Source organism: Perca flavescens, chromosome 12 (genome assembly GCF_004354835.1).
Source record: "Perca flavescens isolate YP-PL-M2 chromosome 12, PFLA_1.0, whole genome shotgun sequence".
Lineage (NCBI taxonomy): Eukaryota > Metazoa > Chordata > Actinopteri > Perciformes > Percidae > Perca > Perca flavescens.
In genome coordinates, this window is record NC_041342.1 from 15,197,522 (window position 1) to 15,217,736 (window position 20,215).

Genomic DNA, 20,215 nt, shown 5'->3' on the forward strand with positions numbered 1-20,215 from the left:
ACTCTTCTGATTGATCTTAAGATCAGAATGGATCAGATGATGCATGTATCTGTACATTTATATATTGCATTTATAAATCATTCATTCAATGGAGGCTCCAGCAATGTTGTTGTACTTTATAATTTAACTTTAAAATTGATTGCATTTGTGAGTTTTGTACTGTAGCAACAGTGCTTTGCCTTATCTGCATGTAAGGCCATATCTGTTAGGCTTATCTATCTGTAGTTGCTGTTCCACCCTCCTCCTCCCCACGACCAGCGTCCAGGCTATGTCCATGGTCCAGAAATATCTCCAGTTTGTTAAAGCTGCCTCAATGATTGTTTAGTAAATTCAAGGATTCTTGCAATTCATGTGTCTAATGTTCTTCTTCCTCCACTTTTTCTTTTATTAAGTTTCATAAAGCTGAATGAAAAGTCTCACCTCGTGGGGCTGAATGTGACTGAAAACCATTGGTGCTCGGCAGAAAAGTGAAAGCAGCAATGGGGACATTATTGTTTTGTGTGAAATGAAGCACTGCTCTCTAGCAACTGAAGTGTTTTAGTGTTTTCTGGACTCAACGTAAGGATAAACAGGTCTGAACATTAGCAGCATGATAAAAACAGAAAAGAATTGGCCCAAAGATGTTACACACAAAGTGAGAAAGATGTCCCAGTAGGATACGCAATGGTAAAGATATCTAAATCCCTGTACTGTGGTCAGTTGCTTTTCCTTCAAAAAAAAAAAAAGTTCTATTCAACTGTAATGTTTCATAAATAAAACCCTACAAGGAGCAATATATGCACAAACAATGTAACCAATAAATCGTGCTATGTTTTAGAAAAGCATGATTAATATTCTGTCCAATCCTCTGTCATGACTGCCTACAGACAGCTTTTCATGGCCAGGCAAAGTTTGTGTTAAGTGCTTATTCTGTATTTCCACCAGACCACTTTGATGCTCATACTGTGTTTTCTCTTATCGTGGACGTTCATTTTTTTCTACCCTCTGTGACCATCGCAATTAATTTTTTAACAACACCATTACACCTTGAATACAGCTTTCATCTCAAGCTTTTGCTCAATCTGTTCCTGTGTGTGTGTGTGAGAGGAAGAAGGAGAGCAAGTGGGATGCAAGGCGATATTTTCACTGTGTGTAACTCTTTTGAAGATGATTCATCCGTGCTTTCAAGGTGTGACAAACTGGATTGTTTCCCTTTGGGCATTTTCGGAAATATTCTAAATTAATTTTCAAGTTCAACTAGTCTCTATGTGCCCTTTGACTCACTGTGATTTGATTTAATTTACGTTTTTTGGGGGGAAATATGCAATACTGAGTTGTAATTAAAAGCAGCACATCATTGCTGACAACAATGGGTAACTTGTATCAAAAGTGATGTTAAAAGGGCTGACATTGTCACTCATCCTATAAAGCACCACACTGCTGAAACATTACAGATTCACATATAACCATTTCAACTCCTGGGATCCTTTGGCGAGTCCGTTATTACACATACACTGCTTAAAACCAAAGTATTCCTATTTAAATTCCAGTGAAGGTCCAAACGCAAGGTCTCCAGAGATTAAATGTTACAGTATTTCATGCTGAATTACGTGCAGAACATAACAACAAACACCATCAAAATTGAGTCTTGGTTTGAATATTTCACTTGTGTACAGTGTAGTGTAGGGGTTGGACATTCACACATTTTTGTTGTGTGGGCTTCCTGCTCCAGAAGATGCATTTGAAAGGAAACAAAAGCCATAAAATGTAAAGGTAGTGGCTTTCGGCTTTAATTTAAGATAGTTTTCTGCAAACTAATAGCCCTCCAATTGTGCTCCTTTCGGTTTTAAACTACTGTATGTCTAAAAAAAGGGTTATGAATGCTATACTTGATGTGAGCAATACATATGTGAACACGCCTCAACACCCTTGAGGCTGTAAGTCAGCACCTTAACCTTCTAACACTGTTGCAGTCAAAAATGACCGATTGACACATTCCCTGTACCATAAATATGGCATTTTTTTATCAGATTGCCTCAAGACCTTATGATATCCTTCACAAAAGTCATTTGAACACATAACATTCATTGTGACTACTTTCTTTGAATTTTGAGTGATTTATTCAACTTAGTCACACTTCTTTTGTTTACGGTCAAAAATGACCGCCATAGGAAATGAATGGGAAAGAGTATAATTTTCATCCAGGAGATAAAAGACATCTCTATACACACACTCCTACATCTTTCCTGTGCTTGTGTACCCATTCACAGAGCTTCCATTTGCAAGGGACACTGCACCATGACTGCAATTTGCCATTTGTGCGTGTGAACCACCAATGTTCGCACACACAGTCATGCACACACACAGAAACACACACACCCACACACCCATAAAAAGACACACACACACACACACACACACAAAAAGACACACATAGACACACACACACACACGTACACCCACTCACTCACACACACACACACACACACACACACACACACACACACACACACACACACACACACACACACACACACACACACACACACACACACACACAGTTCATGTGTCATGTTGCCACTTGTGCATGTGAACCACCAATGTTCACACACACATGCATGCACACACACACACACACACACACACACACACACACACACACACACACACACACACACACACACACACACACACACACACACACACACACACACAGTTCATGTGTCATGTTGCCACTTGTGCATGTGAACCACCTATGTTCACACACACATGCATGCACGCACACACAGAAACACACACACCCACACACACACGTTGTAGATGTTAATGTTCTACTAAGGTTCTTTTACAATAAGGATACTAAAATCCGATATATCAAAGTACACAGCCAAAACAATGGAAAATAAGTTACTGATAAATGACAGGATATATCTACTGCAGACTAATGTTTTGCCAAACAGAGTGAAAACATGATTAATCTACTTTCAAAGCAACTTAGGAGTAAACAAACCCAAAATAAACATGCACGCTCAGGCATGAAGGCATTTTCACTTTTGACTATTAAGACTATATTCAAAGCAGAAAGAAAACGAGCCTACGTGAGTGTGAGTGTATGGATTTAGATGTAAAAGTGACGTCATTAATTGATTGGAGCAGCGAGCAGTTTAGGGGATCTGGAGCTCCAGCTCGTTGCAGCGGAGCCTCCTGCTTCTGTCCACAGACAGTTTACACCAGGCTACTAGTTACAGACAGAGTGGGGACCGCTCCCTCTGGTGGATCCGCGGCCGCTCTGACTGCTGCTGATGGTGAGTGAGAACATCTCTGCGACTTCATTTGACGAAAACAATAGCTAATGGGGAATATATAAGGAAAGGCTAAAAAAGTGAAATTTACGAGGACTTTAACTGGATCAAGCGCAGCATATAAGAGGACGCGGATTTAGGTAATTCAGCACTAATTGGCCGAGGTAAGGAAATTTCATTTTTCATAATTTAAACACATAAGACCATATGTGGTATGGGATTGTAAGCAATTTATGTGTAACTGACTAAAATAGCCTATGTGGCGAAATTGAGTGTAGGTTACACGGCTACAATTGTGTTGTTAACCCAACTAATCTCGCAAATACAACAAACTTTAGGCATTATTATTGGTCTTTCTGGGGGTGATTCTTTTTATTTATTTTTTTATTCGGGAATATGTGCCGTCTGTTTGCACGCGCGTATATGCTACATAAGTGCCCTAACCATGCAAAATCATAAAAGGGCCAATTTGGATAGTAATTAGGCCCTAATTCCAAAAGTGTGATTTAAACACAGAACACAGGATTATAGGAAGATTGACTGGTCTTTGAATCACCTTTTATTGATCTTCATTTAAAAATGTATTAATTGCTCATTTTTCATTGAATCCCTACTTGAGCTGTTTTAGTAACACTTGTGTTTCTCATACTGCAACCATGGAAGCTTTCCTCTGAACAACGGTTCAACAGCCTATAGCTAACAGTGACAGATCATGCAGATGCTACCTGTAGCTGTCTCCAGTCTTAATCTGTTTCACCTAATGCTTTTCATTTGTTCCATATGGTAACATTATTACAAAACGATAGTTAGACGTAGCCTATCTGCATAAGGGAGAGTTTAAGGCAATGCCTAATACTGTGAGCAGTTGCTGCTGGCTAGCCCTGTTTTAAAGGACAAGACGAAAACAAAAAAAACAGCAACAGGTGAACAGGGGTTCAGAAAGTAAAGGAGAAAGACTGAATAGATGCATATAGCAGTAGAAAGTGGAAAAGGGGAGGATGGATAAGCCATTCACAAAGTCTGCTGCACATTGGAAAGAGAACAATAAACTTTGCATACATGTGCCACGTTTAATTCCATGTTCAAGTAAACTTCATTAAAGCATTTACAAACGTGGATACAGTGCAGTGTGCATTATAAAGGAGGATTTTCTGAATGGTTTAGGGACATTTATGCATTGCAAGGAATATTACAGGCCTGCAGGTCCAGCTAAATATGGTTTCTGAACTGCTGAGCATGTTTGAATGAAGAAAGTATGAAAAATACCAGGCTACATGTTACGGTTACATTTAGGTGGCTGACAATCCGATAATGTGGCTGACCAGGGATAGCACTTTAGGATGTGTTTAAGGTGCATTTGCCTGTTGTTACCTATTGTTTATTGACCCTTTTGTCATCCATTGATCTATGTTCATCAGTCACCATCCGACTTTAGCTGCTGAAGCATTGGAACACAGAAATTTAGAGTGTTGATGTGTGATCATATGGGTGTCTTAAATGCATGTTAATGTATGTGTCCTCTCCTTTGAATTAGAGATGCATGACATTCAGTTAATGCTATTGAACAAACCAAATTATATAATATGACTGCTCTCTGACCCAAGCTTATTAAAGCTTCAAAAACAACTCTTTTTGATTCGCTCATGGGGAGAAGTCAAAGCCGGACTTTTTCAAATCATGCCTGTAACGACCAAGTACACAAATTATAAGCTAGTATATTATGAGTGAGACAGACCCTTAACATTGCTCTTGAAAAGCTGTGATCAGTTTTCAGATGGAGTCGTTAGATGAAGACATTGCCTTCCACTCCAACATACCTGTGCCACTGGATATAACCGTGGCTGTGGTCTACTCTGTTTTTGGTGAGTAAATTCTACAGAAATTCAAACCCATTTTGCCTTTTTTATTCCTTTAACAGAAGATAACGAGTAAATAACATTAATGATGCTGTCAATGAGTTTTCTATCTGTTCTGCTCAGGCTGAAATGAGTAACAGCATGAAGCAAGACGGCACACTGTGAAGCCTTGGAAGCATGTTTATTTCTGTATTTTTGACTGTGGTACTAGGTGATACTGTATGTACATGCATCACTTCTATCAATCTTTACTCTATTTATGTATAAATATATAAGTCTACACCTGTATACAGTGCAGGCCAAAAGTTTGGACACACCTTCTCATTCAATGTGTTTCTTTATTTTCATGACTATTTACATTGTAGATTCTCACTGAATGCATCAAAACTATGAATGAACACATATGGAATTATGTACTTAACAAAAAAGTGTGAAATAACTGAAAACATGTCTTATATTTTAGATTCTTCAAAGTAGCCACCCTTTGCTTTTTTTGATAACTCTGCAAACCCTTGGTGTTATCTCAATGAGCTTCATGAGGTAGTCACCTGAAATGGTTTTCACTTCACTGGTGTGCTTTGTCAGGGTTAATTAGTGGAATTTTTTCCGTTATTAATAAAAAAGCAAAGGGTGGCTACTTTGAAGAATCTAAAATATAAGACAGGTTTTCAGTTATTCCACACTTTGTTGTTAAGTACATAATGCCATATGTGTTCATTCATAGTTTTGATGGCTTCAGTGAGAATCTACAATGTAAATAGTCATGAAAATAAAAAGGAAACGCATTGAATAAGAAGGTGTGTCCAAACTTTTGGCCTGTACTGTACATCTACCCTTCCTCAGGCATTCACACATCAATGTAAAGACCCAGTGAGTCAGTGCTGCAGCTGTTGCCGCATGTTTTATCTGTGCTTCTAACATAACAATGGAAGCGGCCTCTGAAAAATGAATTATGTGGCTGTTAAATGTACTGAAAAAAATATCTGTCTTTGATCTTGGTAGCATTACTAGATAATCCTTACATGTAATGATAGTCGTTCGCTGCACACTGTTAAAAGGAAACCAAAAAGACAGAGTTTTATTTATTTTTCAGAGAGGGGTTGTTCAATACTGATTTGACATTATTTATTTAAGGATGTTCATTTTACAGTTATGTTTCTAATTGCTGCGTTTTGCTTTGATGGACTTAATTAAAGCCACATGAGCAGCAAAAGTTAGATGCCAGTGTGGGTGTGTTTATTGCTGCTGTTAGAGTTCTGTCTGTCCCGTGTGTCTGTGCTGATCAGTGAAGAAATGTAATTTGTAAAGCTTGTCACTGTGTGATGCTTTCCCTGTGATCTGAATTTAAGCATCACCTGCAATTGCACTACTTTGTTCACACTGAGCATTTCTGGTTTATTAAGTATATTTATGGTTGTCTAATACCAAACACTTTTCCATCTGAACACTAGTTAGAACTGTAAAATACTTGAAGTATTTGAAAAGTTACATAATCATAAACATTTGACAGATGTATCAACACATTAGACCCACTTTTCTTATGCTTATCATTTTTCAAAAATACTGTTGCAAAAAATAATACAGGTTCAATGCATGACAGAGTTTGTCAATGGAACCTTAAAAAACTTATTTCCCTACAAAACTAGCCTACTAGTCTAACATAATAATAAATACGTAAAAACTTTACGGCCAAATGTATCGGATTGTTTGTGTGGTGTAACATCTGGTCTGTTCTGCAGGAGTATGTTCACTGTTTGGCAACAGCACCTTGCTGTATGTCTCCTACAAGAAAAAGCACCTCCTGAAACCAGCCGAGTACTTCATCATCAACCTAGCCATTAGTGACTTGGGCCTGACTCTGTCCCTCTACCCCATGGCCATAACGTCAAGCTTCTACCACAGGTATTACACATGCCACCCTACTGTAACATTATAAGGTATAAAAGCAAAGCAACAAAGACAAAATGGTTGTTCTTTCACATGAACGGAATATGTTCATGTGAAATGTGCTGTAGGATTGTTTCTACTGAAGGTTTTTCTATTAAATCAGACTCCTTTTCATATTTCATGGTTCATTGAACTACTTTGTATATGGTTGGTTAGCGGTATGATTGCCTGAGAGTTTACAGATATGGAGTGTCATGCAATTCTCCTATTTTCCCTCTCAAAATCTCCCTCATTGATCTTTTTTCTCTGTCTTTGCTTTGTTCTCTTTTTATCACAATCTCTTACGCAGGTGGCTGTATGGGAAAACAGTGTGCTCCATATATGCTTTTTGTGGCGTGTTGTTTGGCCTCTGCAGTCTGACCACTCTAACCTTGCTAAGCATGGTGTGCTTTGTGAAAGTATGTCATCCGCTCTATGGTAAGTCTTCAAAGAAGCTGTTTTTGCCCAATGAAATGACATAGGATTAACCATCACATCCCTAAGTGGCTGATTGTTGATTTATCTGTGGAAGGAAGGAAACAAAACGGCCCCATCCATAGAGCATTGCACATTAGCCTTTCTTTGATGACTGACAAGTCCTGGGGCAGCACTCAATACCTATTACTTGTGATGTTGGCTAATGCCATGTTTCCCAGATCACAGTAGGGGTTTCTAAATAGAGCTCCCCATATTAAGCACTTTATTAAAAACAGCCACTTAATCAATTATTATAGATTTCCCTTTGAAATGTGGACCTACAGTATGTTAATTGCATATAGTCTCACTGTGGTATCTCACTGCCTGCATATTTCTCTACGACTTGCTGACAGTAATGATGTCTACGTATGTAATGATATATTACTTTATTTGATCAGGGACAATGCACAAAAAACATTAGTCTATAAAAGAAGAGATGTCATGTGCCAGGTTATAGCAGAAAATGCTAATTTCCACCCGCAGTCCCTGGACAGGTTGATGTTATACTTACAAAAATTCATAAAATATATACACAATAATACATGAAAGCATTACTTCACTCACATCATAAAAACACTCTCCACTTCAGGAATCTATCACTCACTCACTCACAGTTTACATCATTCATATCACAGTCATTCAGTGCGTACAAATTTGCTTTGATAATAACCACTGTTTGGTCAGGCGTGTAAAAGTACTATAATTTGTGCATGAAATAATTTCGTTTGGAAGAGTGTTCCAAAGGCTCGCTGCTTTATAAGAAAACGATTGTTGTAACATCACTGTTCATTCAATCACCCCTTCTTACTTTAGAGGCCTTATCTTTCACCTGTTTCTGCAGTTTAGCTAGACCTTCAGTCCCCAACTGCTCATGCTCTACCTGAGCTACCGTGACAAATATCGATCCAGATAATTCCCATATGTTCCTTTAGCACTCCAGCCAAATAGATACAACTGCCAAACTGCCTGTCACCATGGAAAAAAAGAGATTTTTGCACTAGTCTCTGAAACTGCAGTAACATAACAGCCTCTGGCTGGAACATGCCCAGGCCACAGATGAAAACCCTGGGGACCATTGTGCCTGGTTTACAGCAAACTGCAAGCACTAGCCAATTCAAGGACCATCTTTCCAGGAGTTTGTATGACATGAATGTTGCCCATGAAGCCATTGGTGGCAACACACTTCCATCCAGTATTGTGAGCTACGTCATTTAGACCACATACACCCATCTGAAGCCGATCAATAAAAGTCGACTGAGAAGGCTCTAAGAAGGCGACAGTCTTTATAATGAAAACTCTTAACATTCAAGGACAGAAGGTGACTCCCTTTATTTCTTTTTTTTAAGATTATGGGGGCTTTTCCCTTTAATGACAGTTGATAGACCAGAAAGGGGGAGAGAGATGGGGGATGACTCGCAGCAAAGGGCAGCGGGTCGTATTCAAACCCACGCCGCTGCAAGACTCAGCCAACATGGGGCAAACGCTCTTACTGGGTGAGCTAGAGGCCGCCCCACACCCTTTATTTCTTGAGTGATATCATGCACTAGTCAGGTGACCTATATCAACCACCAAGGATGGCCGTGCTTCCATCCGTTACACAAGCTTGCACACAAACTGATAATGTGGAGTGATGCACATCTCCCCCCTGGGACTGCAACACATAATCTTGCAATTTGTAATCCAATGATAATCCCTTTTGGGTTGAAGCTTCATCTATCCTTAGTGAATCAGATTTATGATGGAAGGTTTCTTTGTACGACAGGAGAACACACAGTTTCCACATAGTTAACACCATGAATGCCTTCAAGGAAAGACTAAAAGTAAGCAGTGTTATTCCCATTTGAATGATTAGCTCATCTCCCCCCTGAGGGTAGTCATAAATCATGTATACTTTATTAATCCCTTCATTCATTAATCCTGCAAGGGGAAATTACAATGTTTTCACTCTGTTGTTATTACACACATTACACACAGGCCTGGATTACACACACATGCTCAGTACCTATACGTGCACTAATGGAGAGATTTCAGAGTGAGGGAGCTGCCCATGGAAAGGCGCACCGAGCAGTTGGGGGTTCGGTGCCTTGCTCAAGAGCACCTTGGCAGTGCCCAGGTGGTGAACTGCACCTCTCCAGCTACCAGTCCACCACCATACTTTCCGTTAAGTCCGACCCTCCGTTTCCCAGCCCAACTCCCTACTGACTGAGCTACTGTCACCACACAAACACTTTTGCCTTTAGCTGCAGTCAGATGACATGAACTAGTATGTTTCAAGCAGACCCTGTGTCTAAATAAGTGCCTCTGACTATGAGAAAATGCGGAGGGGGTTGGGGTAGAGGGTGGTGGCATTCACACGATGAGACATTTCACTCACACTGCTAGGGTTATCAAACATCCTAAAGATTTTCATCATCTTATTGTAGCATCATTTTTGGGGGAAAATCTATAAATAATAGTTTTGCCAGAATCTTTCAACTAATTGGATAATGAAATAGAACTTAATGTGTTTTCACAGGGAACAGGTTTAACTCCCTCCACGGCCGTCTGCTCATTGCCTTTGCTTGGGTCTATGCCCTGTTGTTTGCCTGCTCCCCGCTGGCACACTGGGGGAAATATGGACCAGAGCCTTATGGCACCGCCTGTTGCATTGACTGGCGCCTGTCCAATCAGCACACTCCAGCACGCTCCTACACTGTGGCACTGTTTCTCTTCTGCTACATCATACCATGCTGTATTATTTTAGCATCCTACACGGGAATACTGGTCACAGTGCACGCTTCCCGCAAGACTATGGAACAGCACGCAATGAGGCAGACACACATAAGCAGCTGCCAGACAATTACTGTTAAGGTAAGGGGAAAGTCTGAAATTATTACCTAATTCTAACGATAAACCATTTAGCTCATATACTATTATGTGCTTTTAAACTTTCTGCTGGGGATCAGGGGTAACATATCAATGCTCCTCCTTGGAGACGAGTCCTCTGGATAGTTCTTCACTCCTCCATTTGTTAAAGAAATTGCCAGTGACCTGAATAGAGCCTTAAGTGATGGAGCTTCTCATTAGCAGGAAGTGGCTCTGGTTGTACAGTGATGGATGAGAGGCTACTGCTGCCTTTGCTGATTGGTAATTAGAAGAAAAAGAGCCATAGACAGGCTGGGGGATGTCATATTGTTTGTTTTTTTCTTTTAATGGGATTTGTTGACAATAAAAAAAAAAACATAGAATAAAACCAGACTTTACTATAATGTCACTGTTCTGTGAAAAGCACCATACGTTTTTCAAAAGTATGTTTTTCCTTTCTCTTCTGTGTTCTTTTCTCTGCAAGCTAAGTGTTGCTGTCTGCATCGGTTTCTTTGCGGCATGGAGTCCATATGCTTTGGTGTCCATGTGGGCTGCCTTTGGACACATTGAGAACATCCCTCCTCTGGCATTTGCCTTCCCCGCCATGTTTGCTAAGTCCTCCACCATCTACAACCCAATCATCTACCTAATGCTGAGGCCAAACGTCCGCAGGGTGGTGCGCAGGGACCTGGCTACTCTATTCCACGCCTGTCTGAAGGGCTGCCTCTGCTCCCAGGAGCCAGCTACGTGCTGCTCCAAGCCAGAAATCAGACTACGCTCAATCCATAGACAGACCAACCAATTCCCTTCATCCAACTCCTCTGCTCAACCTCCTATGGTAGCATTAAAGGACCACAGCTGTGAGAAGTGCAAGGATGCTTTTGATTGCTTCAGACACTACCCTCGAATGTGCAGCATCACTAACGCTGCTGCCAATGGAGACTCATCTAAGGATCAAGACACTCCAGTTCCCCAAACACATGAGCAGAAGACACAAAGCAAGTGCCACAAGAAGTCTTTGCTGGCCATCATGTGTGCAAAAAGGACTTCAGAAATAGACAACTTCCATATTAATTTAGAGATGGTTCCAGGGCATGCAAAAGTGGCTTGGCCCTAATATTTCACTATATTCACAATGTTTACAGAATACCTCTGCACAGTTGACAGTTTATGTTCTTTCAGGTGTGGAATTACTTTATTTCTAGAAAGAGGTCTTTAGGTATTATTCATTATGAGTCTAACGCTAAACGACTCAGCTAGTCTGCTTCATGGGGACTGTGTGGATGTGGTTTGATGGGATTGGAATGACAGTTGATCCTATGGCTAACAATACCCTTTTTTTTGGAAGTGCTGTGCAAATACTTCCAGACCTTATAAAGTGCTTGAAATTAGTTTTAAGTCATTGACTCATTTACTGCTAGCATGATCTTATTACAACCTGGGTTAAGCCTCAGGGAATCAGGAAATTGGCTGGGAACAGTGAGAGTATGACTGATGACTAACAACTAATGACTGATATTCATATAGTTACTATCATGTGAGTCCCATCATCTTACACAGGTTTTATCCTGGATCATGGCTTTTTTTGTGAAAGGGGTATAACATGCCTTTGGTGATTTCCATGGTCAGGACTATCTTCTGGTTAATTATTACAGCAACATGTGTATATATGAACTGAGAGCCATCTAATTTCAAAAGCTGTTAACACTGACTTTTACTATGCCAGCCCGAGTAGTTTACACTTAACAACTGCAGGTATATAGTGTATGGTGCTTGATCAATTATTTACAGTATGTACTATGCTGCATAATACTATTAATATGGCACTGCACAATGTTGTCTATCGACCTGTATTATGTGAACTCCAAGTCATTCTTTGTGTTATTCATGAAAATTGAATATTTCTTTAGGATATTGTATATACTGATGTCACTACAATAGAGGAAAAGGGAAGAAAGACGCATGAAACAAACAATTGACACAACCCAAATATGCAGCAGTAGATACATTCTTTAGTGGAGAAAGACTATTAAGTTCATGTTGTCTGTAATTGTTGTGTGTAAATCCATTGTGTCCAGTAAACATGACTGGAACTGGATTAAGGCAATTCATCAGGAACAAATCATTGACAACTCCAACTATTGTTTCAGTTTCTCTACCAGTCACATAATTGTTAGCCTCATATCTGCTTATCCCATGTGCCTACTGCTATTTCATCTATTTTAATTAGACTACTGTGGTTTTAACAATTTCTTAGTTGCAAGGCACGATTATAACAAGGTACCTAATTAGATTTAATCTATCGATCAACAGGGTGCCATTTTCACAGCATCCCAATCTGATAAATAGATGTAATTACTGTTAAGAAACTAGAAAGCCTGTTCACATTTGTATCCCAAGACCTTATCAATAATCATTTATGGCATGGAAGGATTAATATTCTTGTGTTTAGTGAAGAGATTATTAAACTCACCAGGTGAAAAGGAACAGCAGTGGCGGTTGATTTGCAAACGCATACTATCATCACATCTGTAGACCAATACATGTGGGTTTAAGTCTTTTCAATGACAAAAGGGAAAATCAGTCTCCCTATCAGGTGTATTTGGGGGGAGTAAAAGCTGATAATCTAGACAAACACACATCTGTTTAAGCTGTCTAAACTCTAGGAACAAATATCCACATTATACAATATACTGCCATGTAAGAAATTTAGTATTTTTCTTAGTTAGTATATGCAGAGCTGCCTAGAGTCTAATTTGGGGATTTAATGTTATCATTGTGTACAGGTATATTGGGTTAATGTTTTCTGGAGTATTCACATTATGTCGGTTTTCTCTCCAGCTGTGTGAACCTTCCATTTCTTTGTGTGTTGCATTGTGGGGGAATAGTGTCCATCAAGAGCAAAGTCAAAAGTCAAACACTTATGGGTATCTTATATCTGGTCTTTTTTTTTTTTTACTTCATTCTCAACACTATCTTAGATGTAGGATGTAGTCTGGAATTGGGTGGTGTCTAATCTCAGCCGTGTATGTTTTTATATTGATATCCAATAACTAGTTGCAGGGGATAACCAATGAAATACTAAACTAGAAACAATTTTAGCTCAAGGTGTGAAGTGCAATCTATGAAATACATGAAATACACTTATTTTGAAATGTGACACATATGTACACACAGTTTATTAAAAAAAAAAAAAGTCTTTAAAATAAATTTAGATCCAGGTTTGGGAGAGAACAGGGCAATGCAGTTTTTTGTGTGATGCTGGACGTAAGTCTATTGTGTAGTGACAACTACATTGCGACTGTGAGACCCAGTACAGAAAGTGACAATGAATTTTGTAATGAAACAAGACATGAACACATCTCACAGACAATCTAATGTTTAAATGGTGAGAAACCTATCTTGTATTCATTATTCAGTTAAAGACACAGCAACCGTGCACAAACTCAATGGCTTTCCCATCCCACAATCATGCAGAGAATTATTTCTGAAAAACATACTTGACAATGACTGTATTAAGAATATTACTTTTGTAACACTTCTTGCTTTGACATCAGCTACAATATATCATCTGACACTTTAATAAGAAAGACTAATCCTTTAGGTAATTATTACTTCATAGTAAATTAAAAAAATAAACAATGATTTTGAAATGCTAGATTAGAAAATCCTGAACCCTGACAGTGTTCGTCTCTACTGCTCATAAGATGTTTGGTAGAAAAAGTCAGACAGTAAGCTCTGAGGTTCCTATGAGTAACAAAGATACATTTTCTGGAAAGATACAACTGGGTTGAGCTGTTGAGGTTTCTTCCATATCTAATTTTCAAAGCTTTGAGCAACACAAACATTCTACATTCAATTGTATTCGGCAGCAACAAAGACTATATTTCAAACCCATTGCTTTTTTGGTTTTGGTTAAAAGGCAGCCTTTAAATGCTGCAAACAGTATTTTTTCCCCCATCATAGGCAGAAAGTCACTTAAGAGGGAATGAGGTAGAACTTTTATCAGATCTAAGATGAAGAACCGCAGACGTCCAATATTTTCTGGATGACGTCTACCTTTATGTTGCCTTTCAGAGCACGACAAAGCTTCCCGATTGTGCAGCCGACACTTCCCTCCTTCATTTTCCATTGATCCAGCATCTGGTGCACCATTTCTGGAAGGCCATCCCGGAAACAGTCGTGTTCAATGGTCTCTATTTCTACACTGGTCAGACCTAGTCGCCGCGCGCAACGCTTCCATTTGCCTCCAATGTTGTCGCTCAGCAGATCAAGGTGCTCCTCGGTCACAGCATGGTCCTCTGAATTACAGAAAAGATACATCTATTAGGGCAACTCTAATGAGAAATTGTTTTGAGTTTAACTCTGATTCCTGTAGTAGAAAATACTGTTGTCACAGACTATTTGTTGTGTCTGCACCTTTACCTTTCAATGTGTTAACCGCTTATAAATAGAGCGGAGACAATTACTGGATTAATCGATTAGTTGATGGACAAAAATATTTTGCAACTATTTTTAAAAAATCCTTTATTTGTTTTGGTAATTTTTCCATTCTCTGATTTAAGCTACCCCAATGTGAGGATTTGATGCTTCTCTCTGTCTCAAATTGGCAAATAGAAAACTGGATTCCTTCATGTTTTGGGCTGCATTTTTCACTTTCCTTTGACATTTTACAGCAAAAATAAATAAACAAACAAAAACAAAATCTGCAGATGAATCAATAATATAAGAGGTTGTTACTTGCAGCCCTAATAACGAGTGCAACTGAGCAACAACAAAAAGTGTACAGACAAACTATCACAGCTGTTACATTTAAGAAATGTTATCGTTTACCATATTTCAGAATGGCTTCTTCGATGGGAGAGTTAGCTGAGGCGTTAGAAAGTAGAGAACTGTTGGAGGGATCGTAACTTCTGATGCTCATCGTGTTGCTGTTCCCAATCTGGATCCCGCTGGCATTTTGAATGTAAAGAGATCCTGGAACAAGCACAAAGCAAGAACACTTAACCACAGTCTCTCCAACACGCCAGCCAAAGGTAACAGAAGCAGCTGTGAACACCTCGGGCAACTAGATGTAGAATTTACTGAAGAAATGCTCCATCAAAAAAAGAACATGTTTGCATGTACCTGGATCTTGATTTAAGCAGTTCTTGGAAGGGGTCAGGAGACGCCCAGGACTGATGTCAGGAGCAGATGTATCAGACACTGGGTATGCTGGCCAGGACTGCTGGCGGTCATAGTGGGAATGTGGATGTTGCTGGTTAAATTGTGATAGAGACGGGCTGCTGGAAGACATTAGCAAGTGGGATGGAGTAGGTGTGGAAGAGTTCATGGAGTCATAGAGACCAGCAGTAGGGCGATACCAAGCCTCTTCCTGGCTGGTGGGCTGCACCGGTTCAGCTTTTGTCCAGGAATGGACAGAGGATGCATTAGAGGGCCTGTCTTGTTCTGGTTGCCTGATAGCGTGATCTGCAGGGCTGAAGTGGTTATGCAGGAAAGGATTTAAGTTTTTGGGATGGTAGCTGTTGGCAACGTCAGGCTCACAGTTATAGCTACCATGTTTGTGGTACTGAAGCTCCCGACCCAGTTTCTCCTCCAAAGCTGAAGGGGGCCTGGCTGGCTTTGCGTCTGTCTGAACAGACTCCACATGTGGCTCATATTGAATGTCATGCATGTCCTCAATACTGGCTTCAACTGGCACAGGTACACTTCTGTCTGAACTCACCAAAGGAGCTGGGCAATCTGCAAGGTAAGGAGAGAAGTTAAAGCAATAAAGCTACTCAATCCTTTTCAAAATTCCTCTAGCTTTCTGAGCATTTAGTAATACAGCCTGCAAAAGTGGACATTAGAGTGTGTACAGTATATTTAAGCCAGGATTACCAACAGTGCTCACCTGCCGAAAAAAAATCTTGGGAGATTGATAAAGATTTCATCTTCTCGACAAGGTCATCTGGGCCTTCATATAATTTCTGCATAAAAAAATAAAAAAAATAAAAATCACACAGAGAATCAACAATTTAAATACTTTCGTCAGCTTTCATCAGCTTTACTTTAACTTCAAATCTACTTCTTAGTGTTACCACATTCAGTTAAAAAAGAAAATATATTTACCCTCAGATCAAGTAAATCTTCCTCTATGTGTGGTTCAAGCGTTGCCATGTAAATAGGAAAGAAGAAGTCGTAGCCCTCTGCAAGAAAAGGAATAGGGAGGGAAAGGATGAGAAGAAGAGCCACATAATAAACTGAAGGGGTCAAATGACTTTGCTTGAAATTCAAGTTTACATAATGTATGCCTGTACAACATAGTGACAAAAACTCAAGAACAGCTGAGGGACAAGCAAAACCCTGCTGAAAATGTTCCTAGCATCAGAAAATGTTAAGAACTTCCTGTATATTTCAAATCTAAAGGACCATTTTAAATATTCTTTTCACTCAACAGCAGCGATATTATAACAATGTTACAACAAGATCATATTTGTATCTTAAATGTGCATATTAGCTGCGGAGTATCTAAGAGACATTAAATAAAATGTTAAAATAAAATCAAGCCTTGAATTCTATAAAAAACACACACACACCTTTAAATGTTGGCCGTTGCAGCGGGTTGTGATCCCAGCACCTCTTCATGAGCTGAATTATCTCTTCAGGCGTGTCGTGTGGAATAAGGTCCTCTGTAGGTCGGTCGCCGTTTCGGACACACTGGCTGATTTGTTCTTCACTTCTTGCGTCTGGACATAGAAAAGACACTTTGGTTGTCTGCATGAAGTTTACCTCATGTAGTTAGGAGTTATGAATCTAAAACAATGCATCACCATTTGATTATTCATGGGGAACATGTCTCTTGTTATTAGGACTTGAGCATGCAACTCACTTGCATATGGCTCTTCCCTTGTGAGGATGACCCAAACCACAATTGCAAAGCTGTAGACGTCAGATTTCTCAGTAGAGGGTGTATGTATACTCTCCAGGTGCTCAGGGGCCATGTAGCTCAGTGTGCCGGCACCTCTCACCCCTGCTGATCGACCTAAACAACTCTTCCTGCGAGACTCCTCCTTTGTGAGTTTGCTCCATGTTTGACAGGTGGCCAGGCCAAGGTCTGCAATCTAGAAGACAAAGAGGGGAAAAAAATACTTGGATTGCCATGCCAATGCTTGCTGTCCGAATCAGAAATGTGTCATGGGCCATGGTGTGTATTATACCTTGATGTGAAAATCCTTGTCCACTAAAATGTTTTCTGGCTTGATGTCCTTGTGTATGACATTTCTTTCTGTGAGATACACCATCCCTTCCAAAATCTCTAAAATGATTCTGCCTTTGATGGATATTGGCACAGGGACCTGGGAAAGATTTAGTGTATTAGTACTTTCATTCGTGTAAAAATAGCATGAGTTATTTAAGGCAGCAAACTATTGATGAAATCTAGTGGAACTACTGGATTTACAGACATTAATTCAGAATCTTTCCCTTTTCAATATGACTACAGTTATTAAAACTGGCTGACCGTGTCTAGCATGACCGACAGGTTGCCTCTGGGGAGGAGTTCCATAACTAGTGAGCAGTCTCTATCTTCCATGATCACACCCAGCAACTTGACCACCCGTTCATGGTTCAGGCTTGCCATGATGTTTCCCTCCTCCAGCAGCGACCTTTTATTCTCCCTGGAAAGTATAGAAAAAAATAGTGAGAACTGAATATCTGCCAGGCAAGTGGAATAGCATCATTTTGAGTCTAAGGGATGCACCGATGATGATACTACTTGTTTTTTTTGACGAATCAGATATCAATCATGATGTGATCCACGTTAAATACAGTGTCTGGGTTAATGTCATAAAATTCAGTGTTTCTGCCATAAGTTACAATCATTCAGACAAGCTGTGCTACTAACCCAAATTTTAGTGCCACAGAAATCAATGCCTAAATGTTATCCTACATACAAATAATTCAAATGACTTCCACACAGTGAAGTACAGATTTTAAATTCCGAGCAATTGTATTGGATCAGTATTTGGAGTACACCAGAGATTTAGGTGCATCCCTTGCAGGATATAGGAAATTAAAATCTGAAAGCATCCACAGAGAAGTTGTTATATGTTAACTGAAAAAAACATACATCCATGAGGGGAAAAAAGGACCTACATCCGCATTTCAAATGAACCCAAGTCTATCTTGTCCGTCTAAAATAGGAAGTTCTTTCTTCACAGCCTGGGGATGGAACTTGCTATAATACCAATTAGTATTATAATACCTAGTAATAAGCCACCCACCCAAACTAGGCTTGCAAAGTATTTTACACAGGCAACATTCTTCCATCAATATCACATAATATAACATGCTGTCAAAACTATATCAGTTAACGTTAGTAAGTCTCACTGAGTTGTGTGGAGAGCCTGCCTGAAGTATCCTGCCCGCTGGGGCACATGATTCAAGTTACCATAAGCAGGCGAGGGGGAATACCCAGCAGACTCCATACAGTGGATACAAACAGAACTTACTCAGTGCGGATGGGGCCTGTATACATGGTCTTCAACACCACCTGACCGAGGGTTACATGGTAGCACAGGTAAACTTCTCCAAATCCTCCGTAGTCCAGGGCCTCTTTTTTGATGAGATCAGTCGATCTCATATGAAGTGACTGCGGCGCGGTGGCCATCCCTGGTTAAAAGTCACAATAAAGCACAACAACTCAGGAAAAAAAACTCATAACAAAGTGGCTAAAACTTGTATGTTGTGAAATACAGCAAATGCAAATATGCCGAGTAGACAAACTGGATGACTGAAGCGGCGACTCAACCGTGAATACGTTTAAAACACTTTGACAGACTGAAGATGTAAGCTAACGCCTAATGTTAATGTTAATGTTAACGTTAACGAAAGTTTCGCCAACAAGACAAACTAAGCTAGCCATCGTTACGTTAACCAAACTCTTCACCCGACAGACAACAGTATACACCCCATTCGCTATCAATATCACAAACACTGGAGTACAATGGTTAGCTTACTTAATATAGTGCTGTACAATCCAAGTAACGCTTGAGTACTTCCTCGTTCAAAACGGTTCAAAAGCGAAACCTGGCAGGAGACATAAAAACTACAAACAGCCTCACAAGTCGATAACAGATCAGGACGACTAGCAACATCAGATGTTTGTGTCTGAAAAAGTCACAAAAAAAAACATATTCCATAACAAAACACAAATGCAGGATACGATATCAAGTTGTTTTTCTTTCTAACTTTGTTAATTTTAAATGAGTTTATGAGACAGATGTTCCTCTGAAACAGGACCATTGTAAATCTTGTCGTGTGGCATTGTCGCCACCTACTGGTGAATTAAATTATCGCAGACTAAACAACCTCACATTGCCTATAATTGTAGCTTTTCAATTTGATGTGCATATTGATACACTGTTCTACTGTTCGTCTTTACCTCTAGACAAACAGCATCTGTCATCTGAACTCTAGCTTTTACAGAACCAAAAAGAATGAGGAAGATAAATAATATATTGGAAGTACAATTTCACATAATTATTAATTAAAGCAGCACAGCTTGAATAAGAAAAAAAAAAGTTCATTGATAAAACAAGCATTTATGTGAAACTAGAGTGGGAAACCACCTGAATTGCAGCCTCTGATAGCGTGGGCGAAGTATGACATCTAGGCACATTTTGGGCAGCCTATCTGTGAACACCCACACTACAAATTCCTCCTTTGCACAGTAAAGCCACAACAAAGCAGTATCATAATTTACCTGTCTTGTACTGTCTCGGTTTTCTGGTTAGCATGTTTTACATATATTGATGGTAATCTACAGGTTATTTGGAAAACGTTCCAACT

General features: G+C 39.6%; 2 protein-coding genes across 2 annotated transcripts; one reads left to right on the forward strand and one right to left on the reverse strand.

The window, feature by feature from the left end:
* Nucleotides 1–3,331: 3,331 nt before the first annotated feature.
* Nucleotides 3,332–11,800, forward strand: opn7a (opsin 7, group member a). The gene is made up of 6 exons (XM_028593946.1): nt 3,332–3,445; nt 5,049–5,143; nt 6,877–7,039; nt 7,374–7,501; nt 10,056–10,390; nt 10,869–11,800. The coding sequence occupies exons 2-6, from the start codon at nt 5,056–5,058 to the stop codon at nt 11,499–11,501; spliced, it is 1,347 nt and encodes a 448-aa protein (XP_028449747.1). The 5' UTR covers nt 3,332–3,445; nt 5,049–5,055; the 3' UTR covers nt 11,502–11,800.
* A 2,488-nt stretch (nt 11,801–14,288) lies between these two features.
* Nucleotides 14,289–19,669, reverse strand: ripk1l (receptor (TNFRSF)-interacting serine-threonine kinase 1, like). The gene is made up of 11 exons (XM_028593945.1): nt 19,384–19,669; nt 18,877–19,036; nt 17,886–18,042; nt 17,584–17,721; nt 17,256–17,487; nt 16,963–17,112; nt 16,496–16,572; nt 16,278–16,353; nt 15,512–16,126; nt 15,218–15,361; nt 14,289–14,685 (listed from the first exon to the last, which is right to left on the reverse strand). Exons 2-11 carry the CDS (start codon nt 19,032–19,034, stop codon nt 14,396–14,398), a joined length of 2,037 nt encoding a protein of 678 aa, XP_028449746.1. The 5' UTR covers nt 19,035–19,036; nt 19,384–19,669; the 3' UTR covers nt 14,289–14,395.
* Between the last annotated feature and the right edge of the window lie 546 nt (nt 19,670–20,215).

Excerpts from the sequence above, each read along its gene's own strand:
- ripk1l (XM_028593945.1), bottom strand. The coding sequence starts at position 19,034 with ATGGCCACCGCGCCGCAGTCACTTCATATGAGATCGACTGATCTCATC. Across the intron at positions 18,043-18,876 it reads ACAGGCCCCATCCGCACTGA|GGAGAATAAAAGGTCGCTGC; the intron begins GTAAGTTCTGTT and ends TATACTTTCCAG. Across the intron at positions 16,354-16,495 it reads AAGATTTACTTGATCTGAGG|AAATTATATGAAGGCCCAGA; the intron begins GTAAATATATTT and ends TTTTTTATGCAG.
- opn7a (XM_028593946.1), top strand. The coding sequence starts at position 5,056 with ATGGAGTCGTTAGATGAAGACATTGCCTTCCACTCCAACATACCTGTG. Across the intron at positions 5,144-6,876 it reads TGTGGTCTACTCTGTTTTTG|GAGTATGTTCACTGTTTGGC; the intron begins GTGAGTAAATTC and ends TCTGTTCTGCAG. Across the intron at positions 7,502-10,055 it reads AGTATGTCATCCGCTCTATG|GGAACAGGTTTAACTCCCTC; the intron begins GTAAGTCTTCAA and ends GTGTTTTCACAG.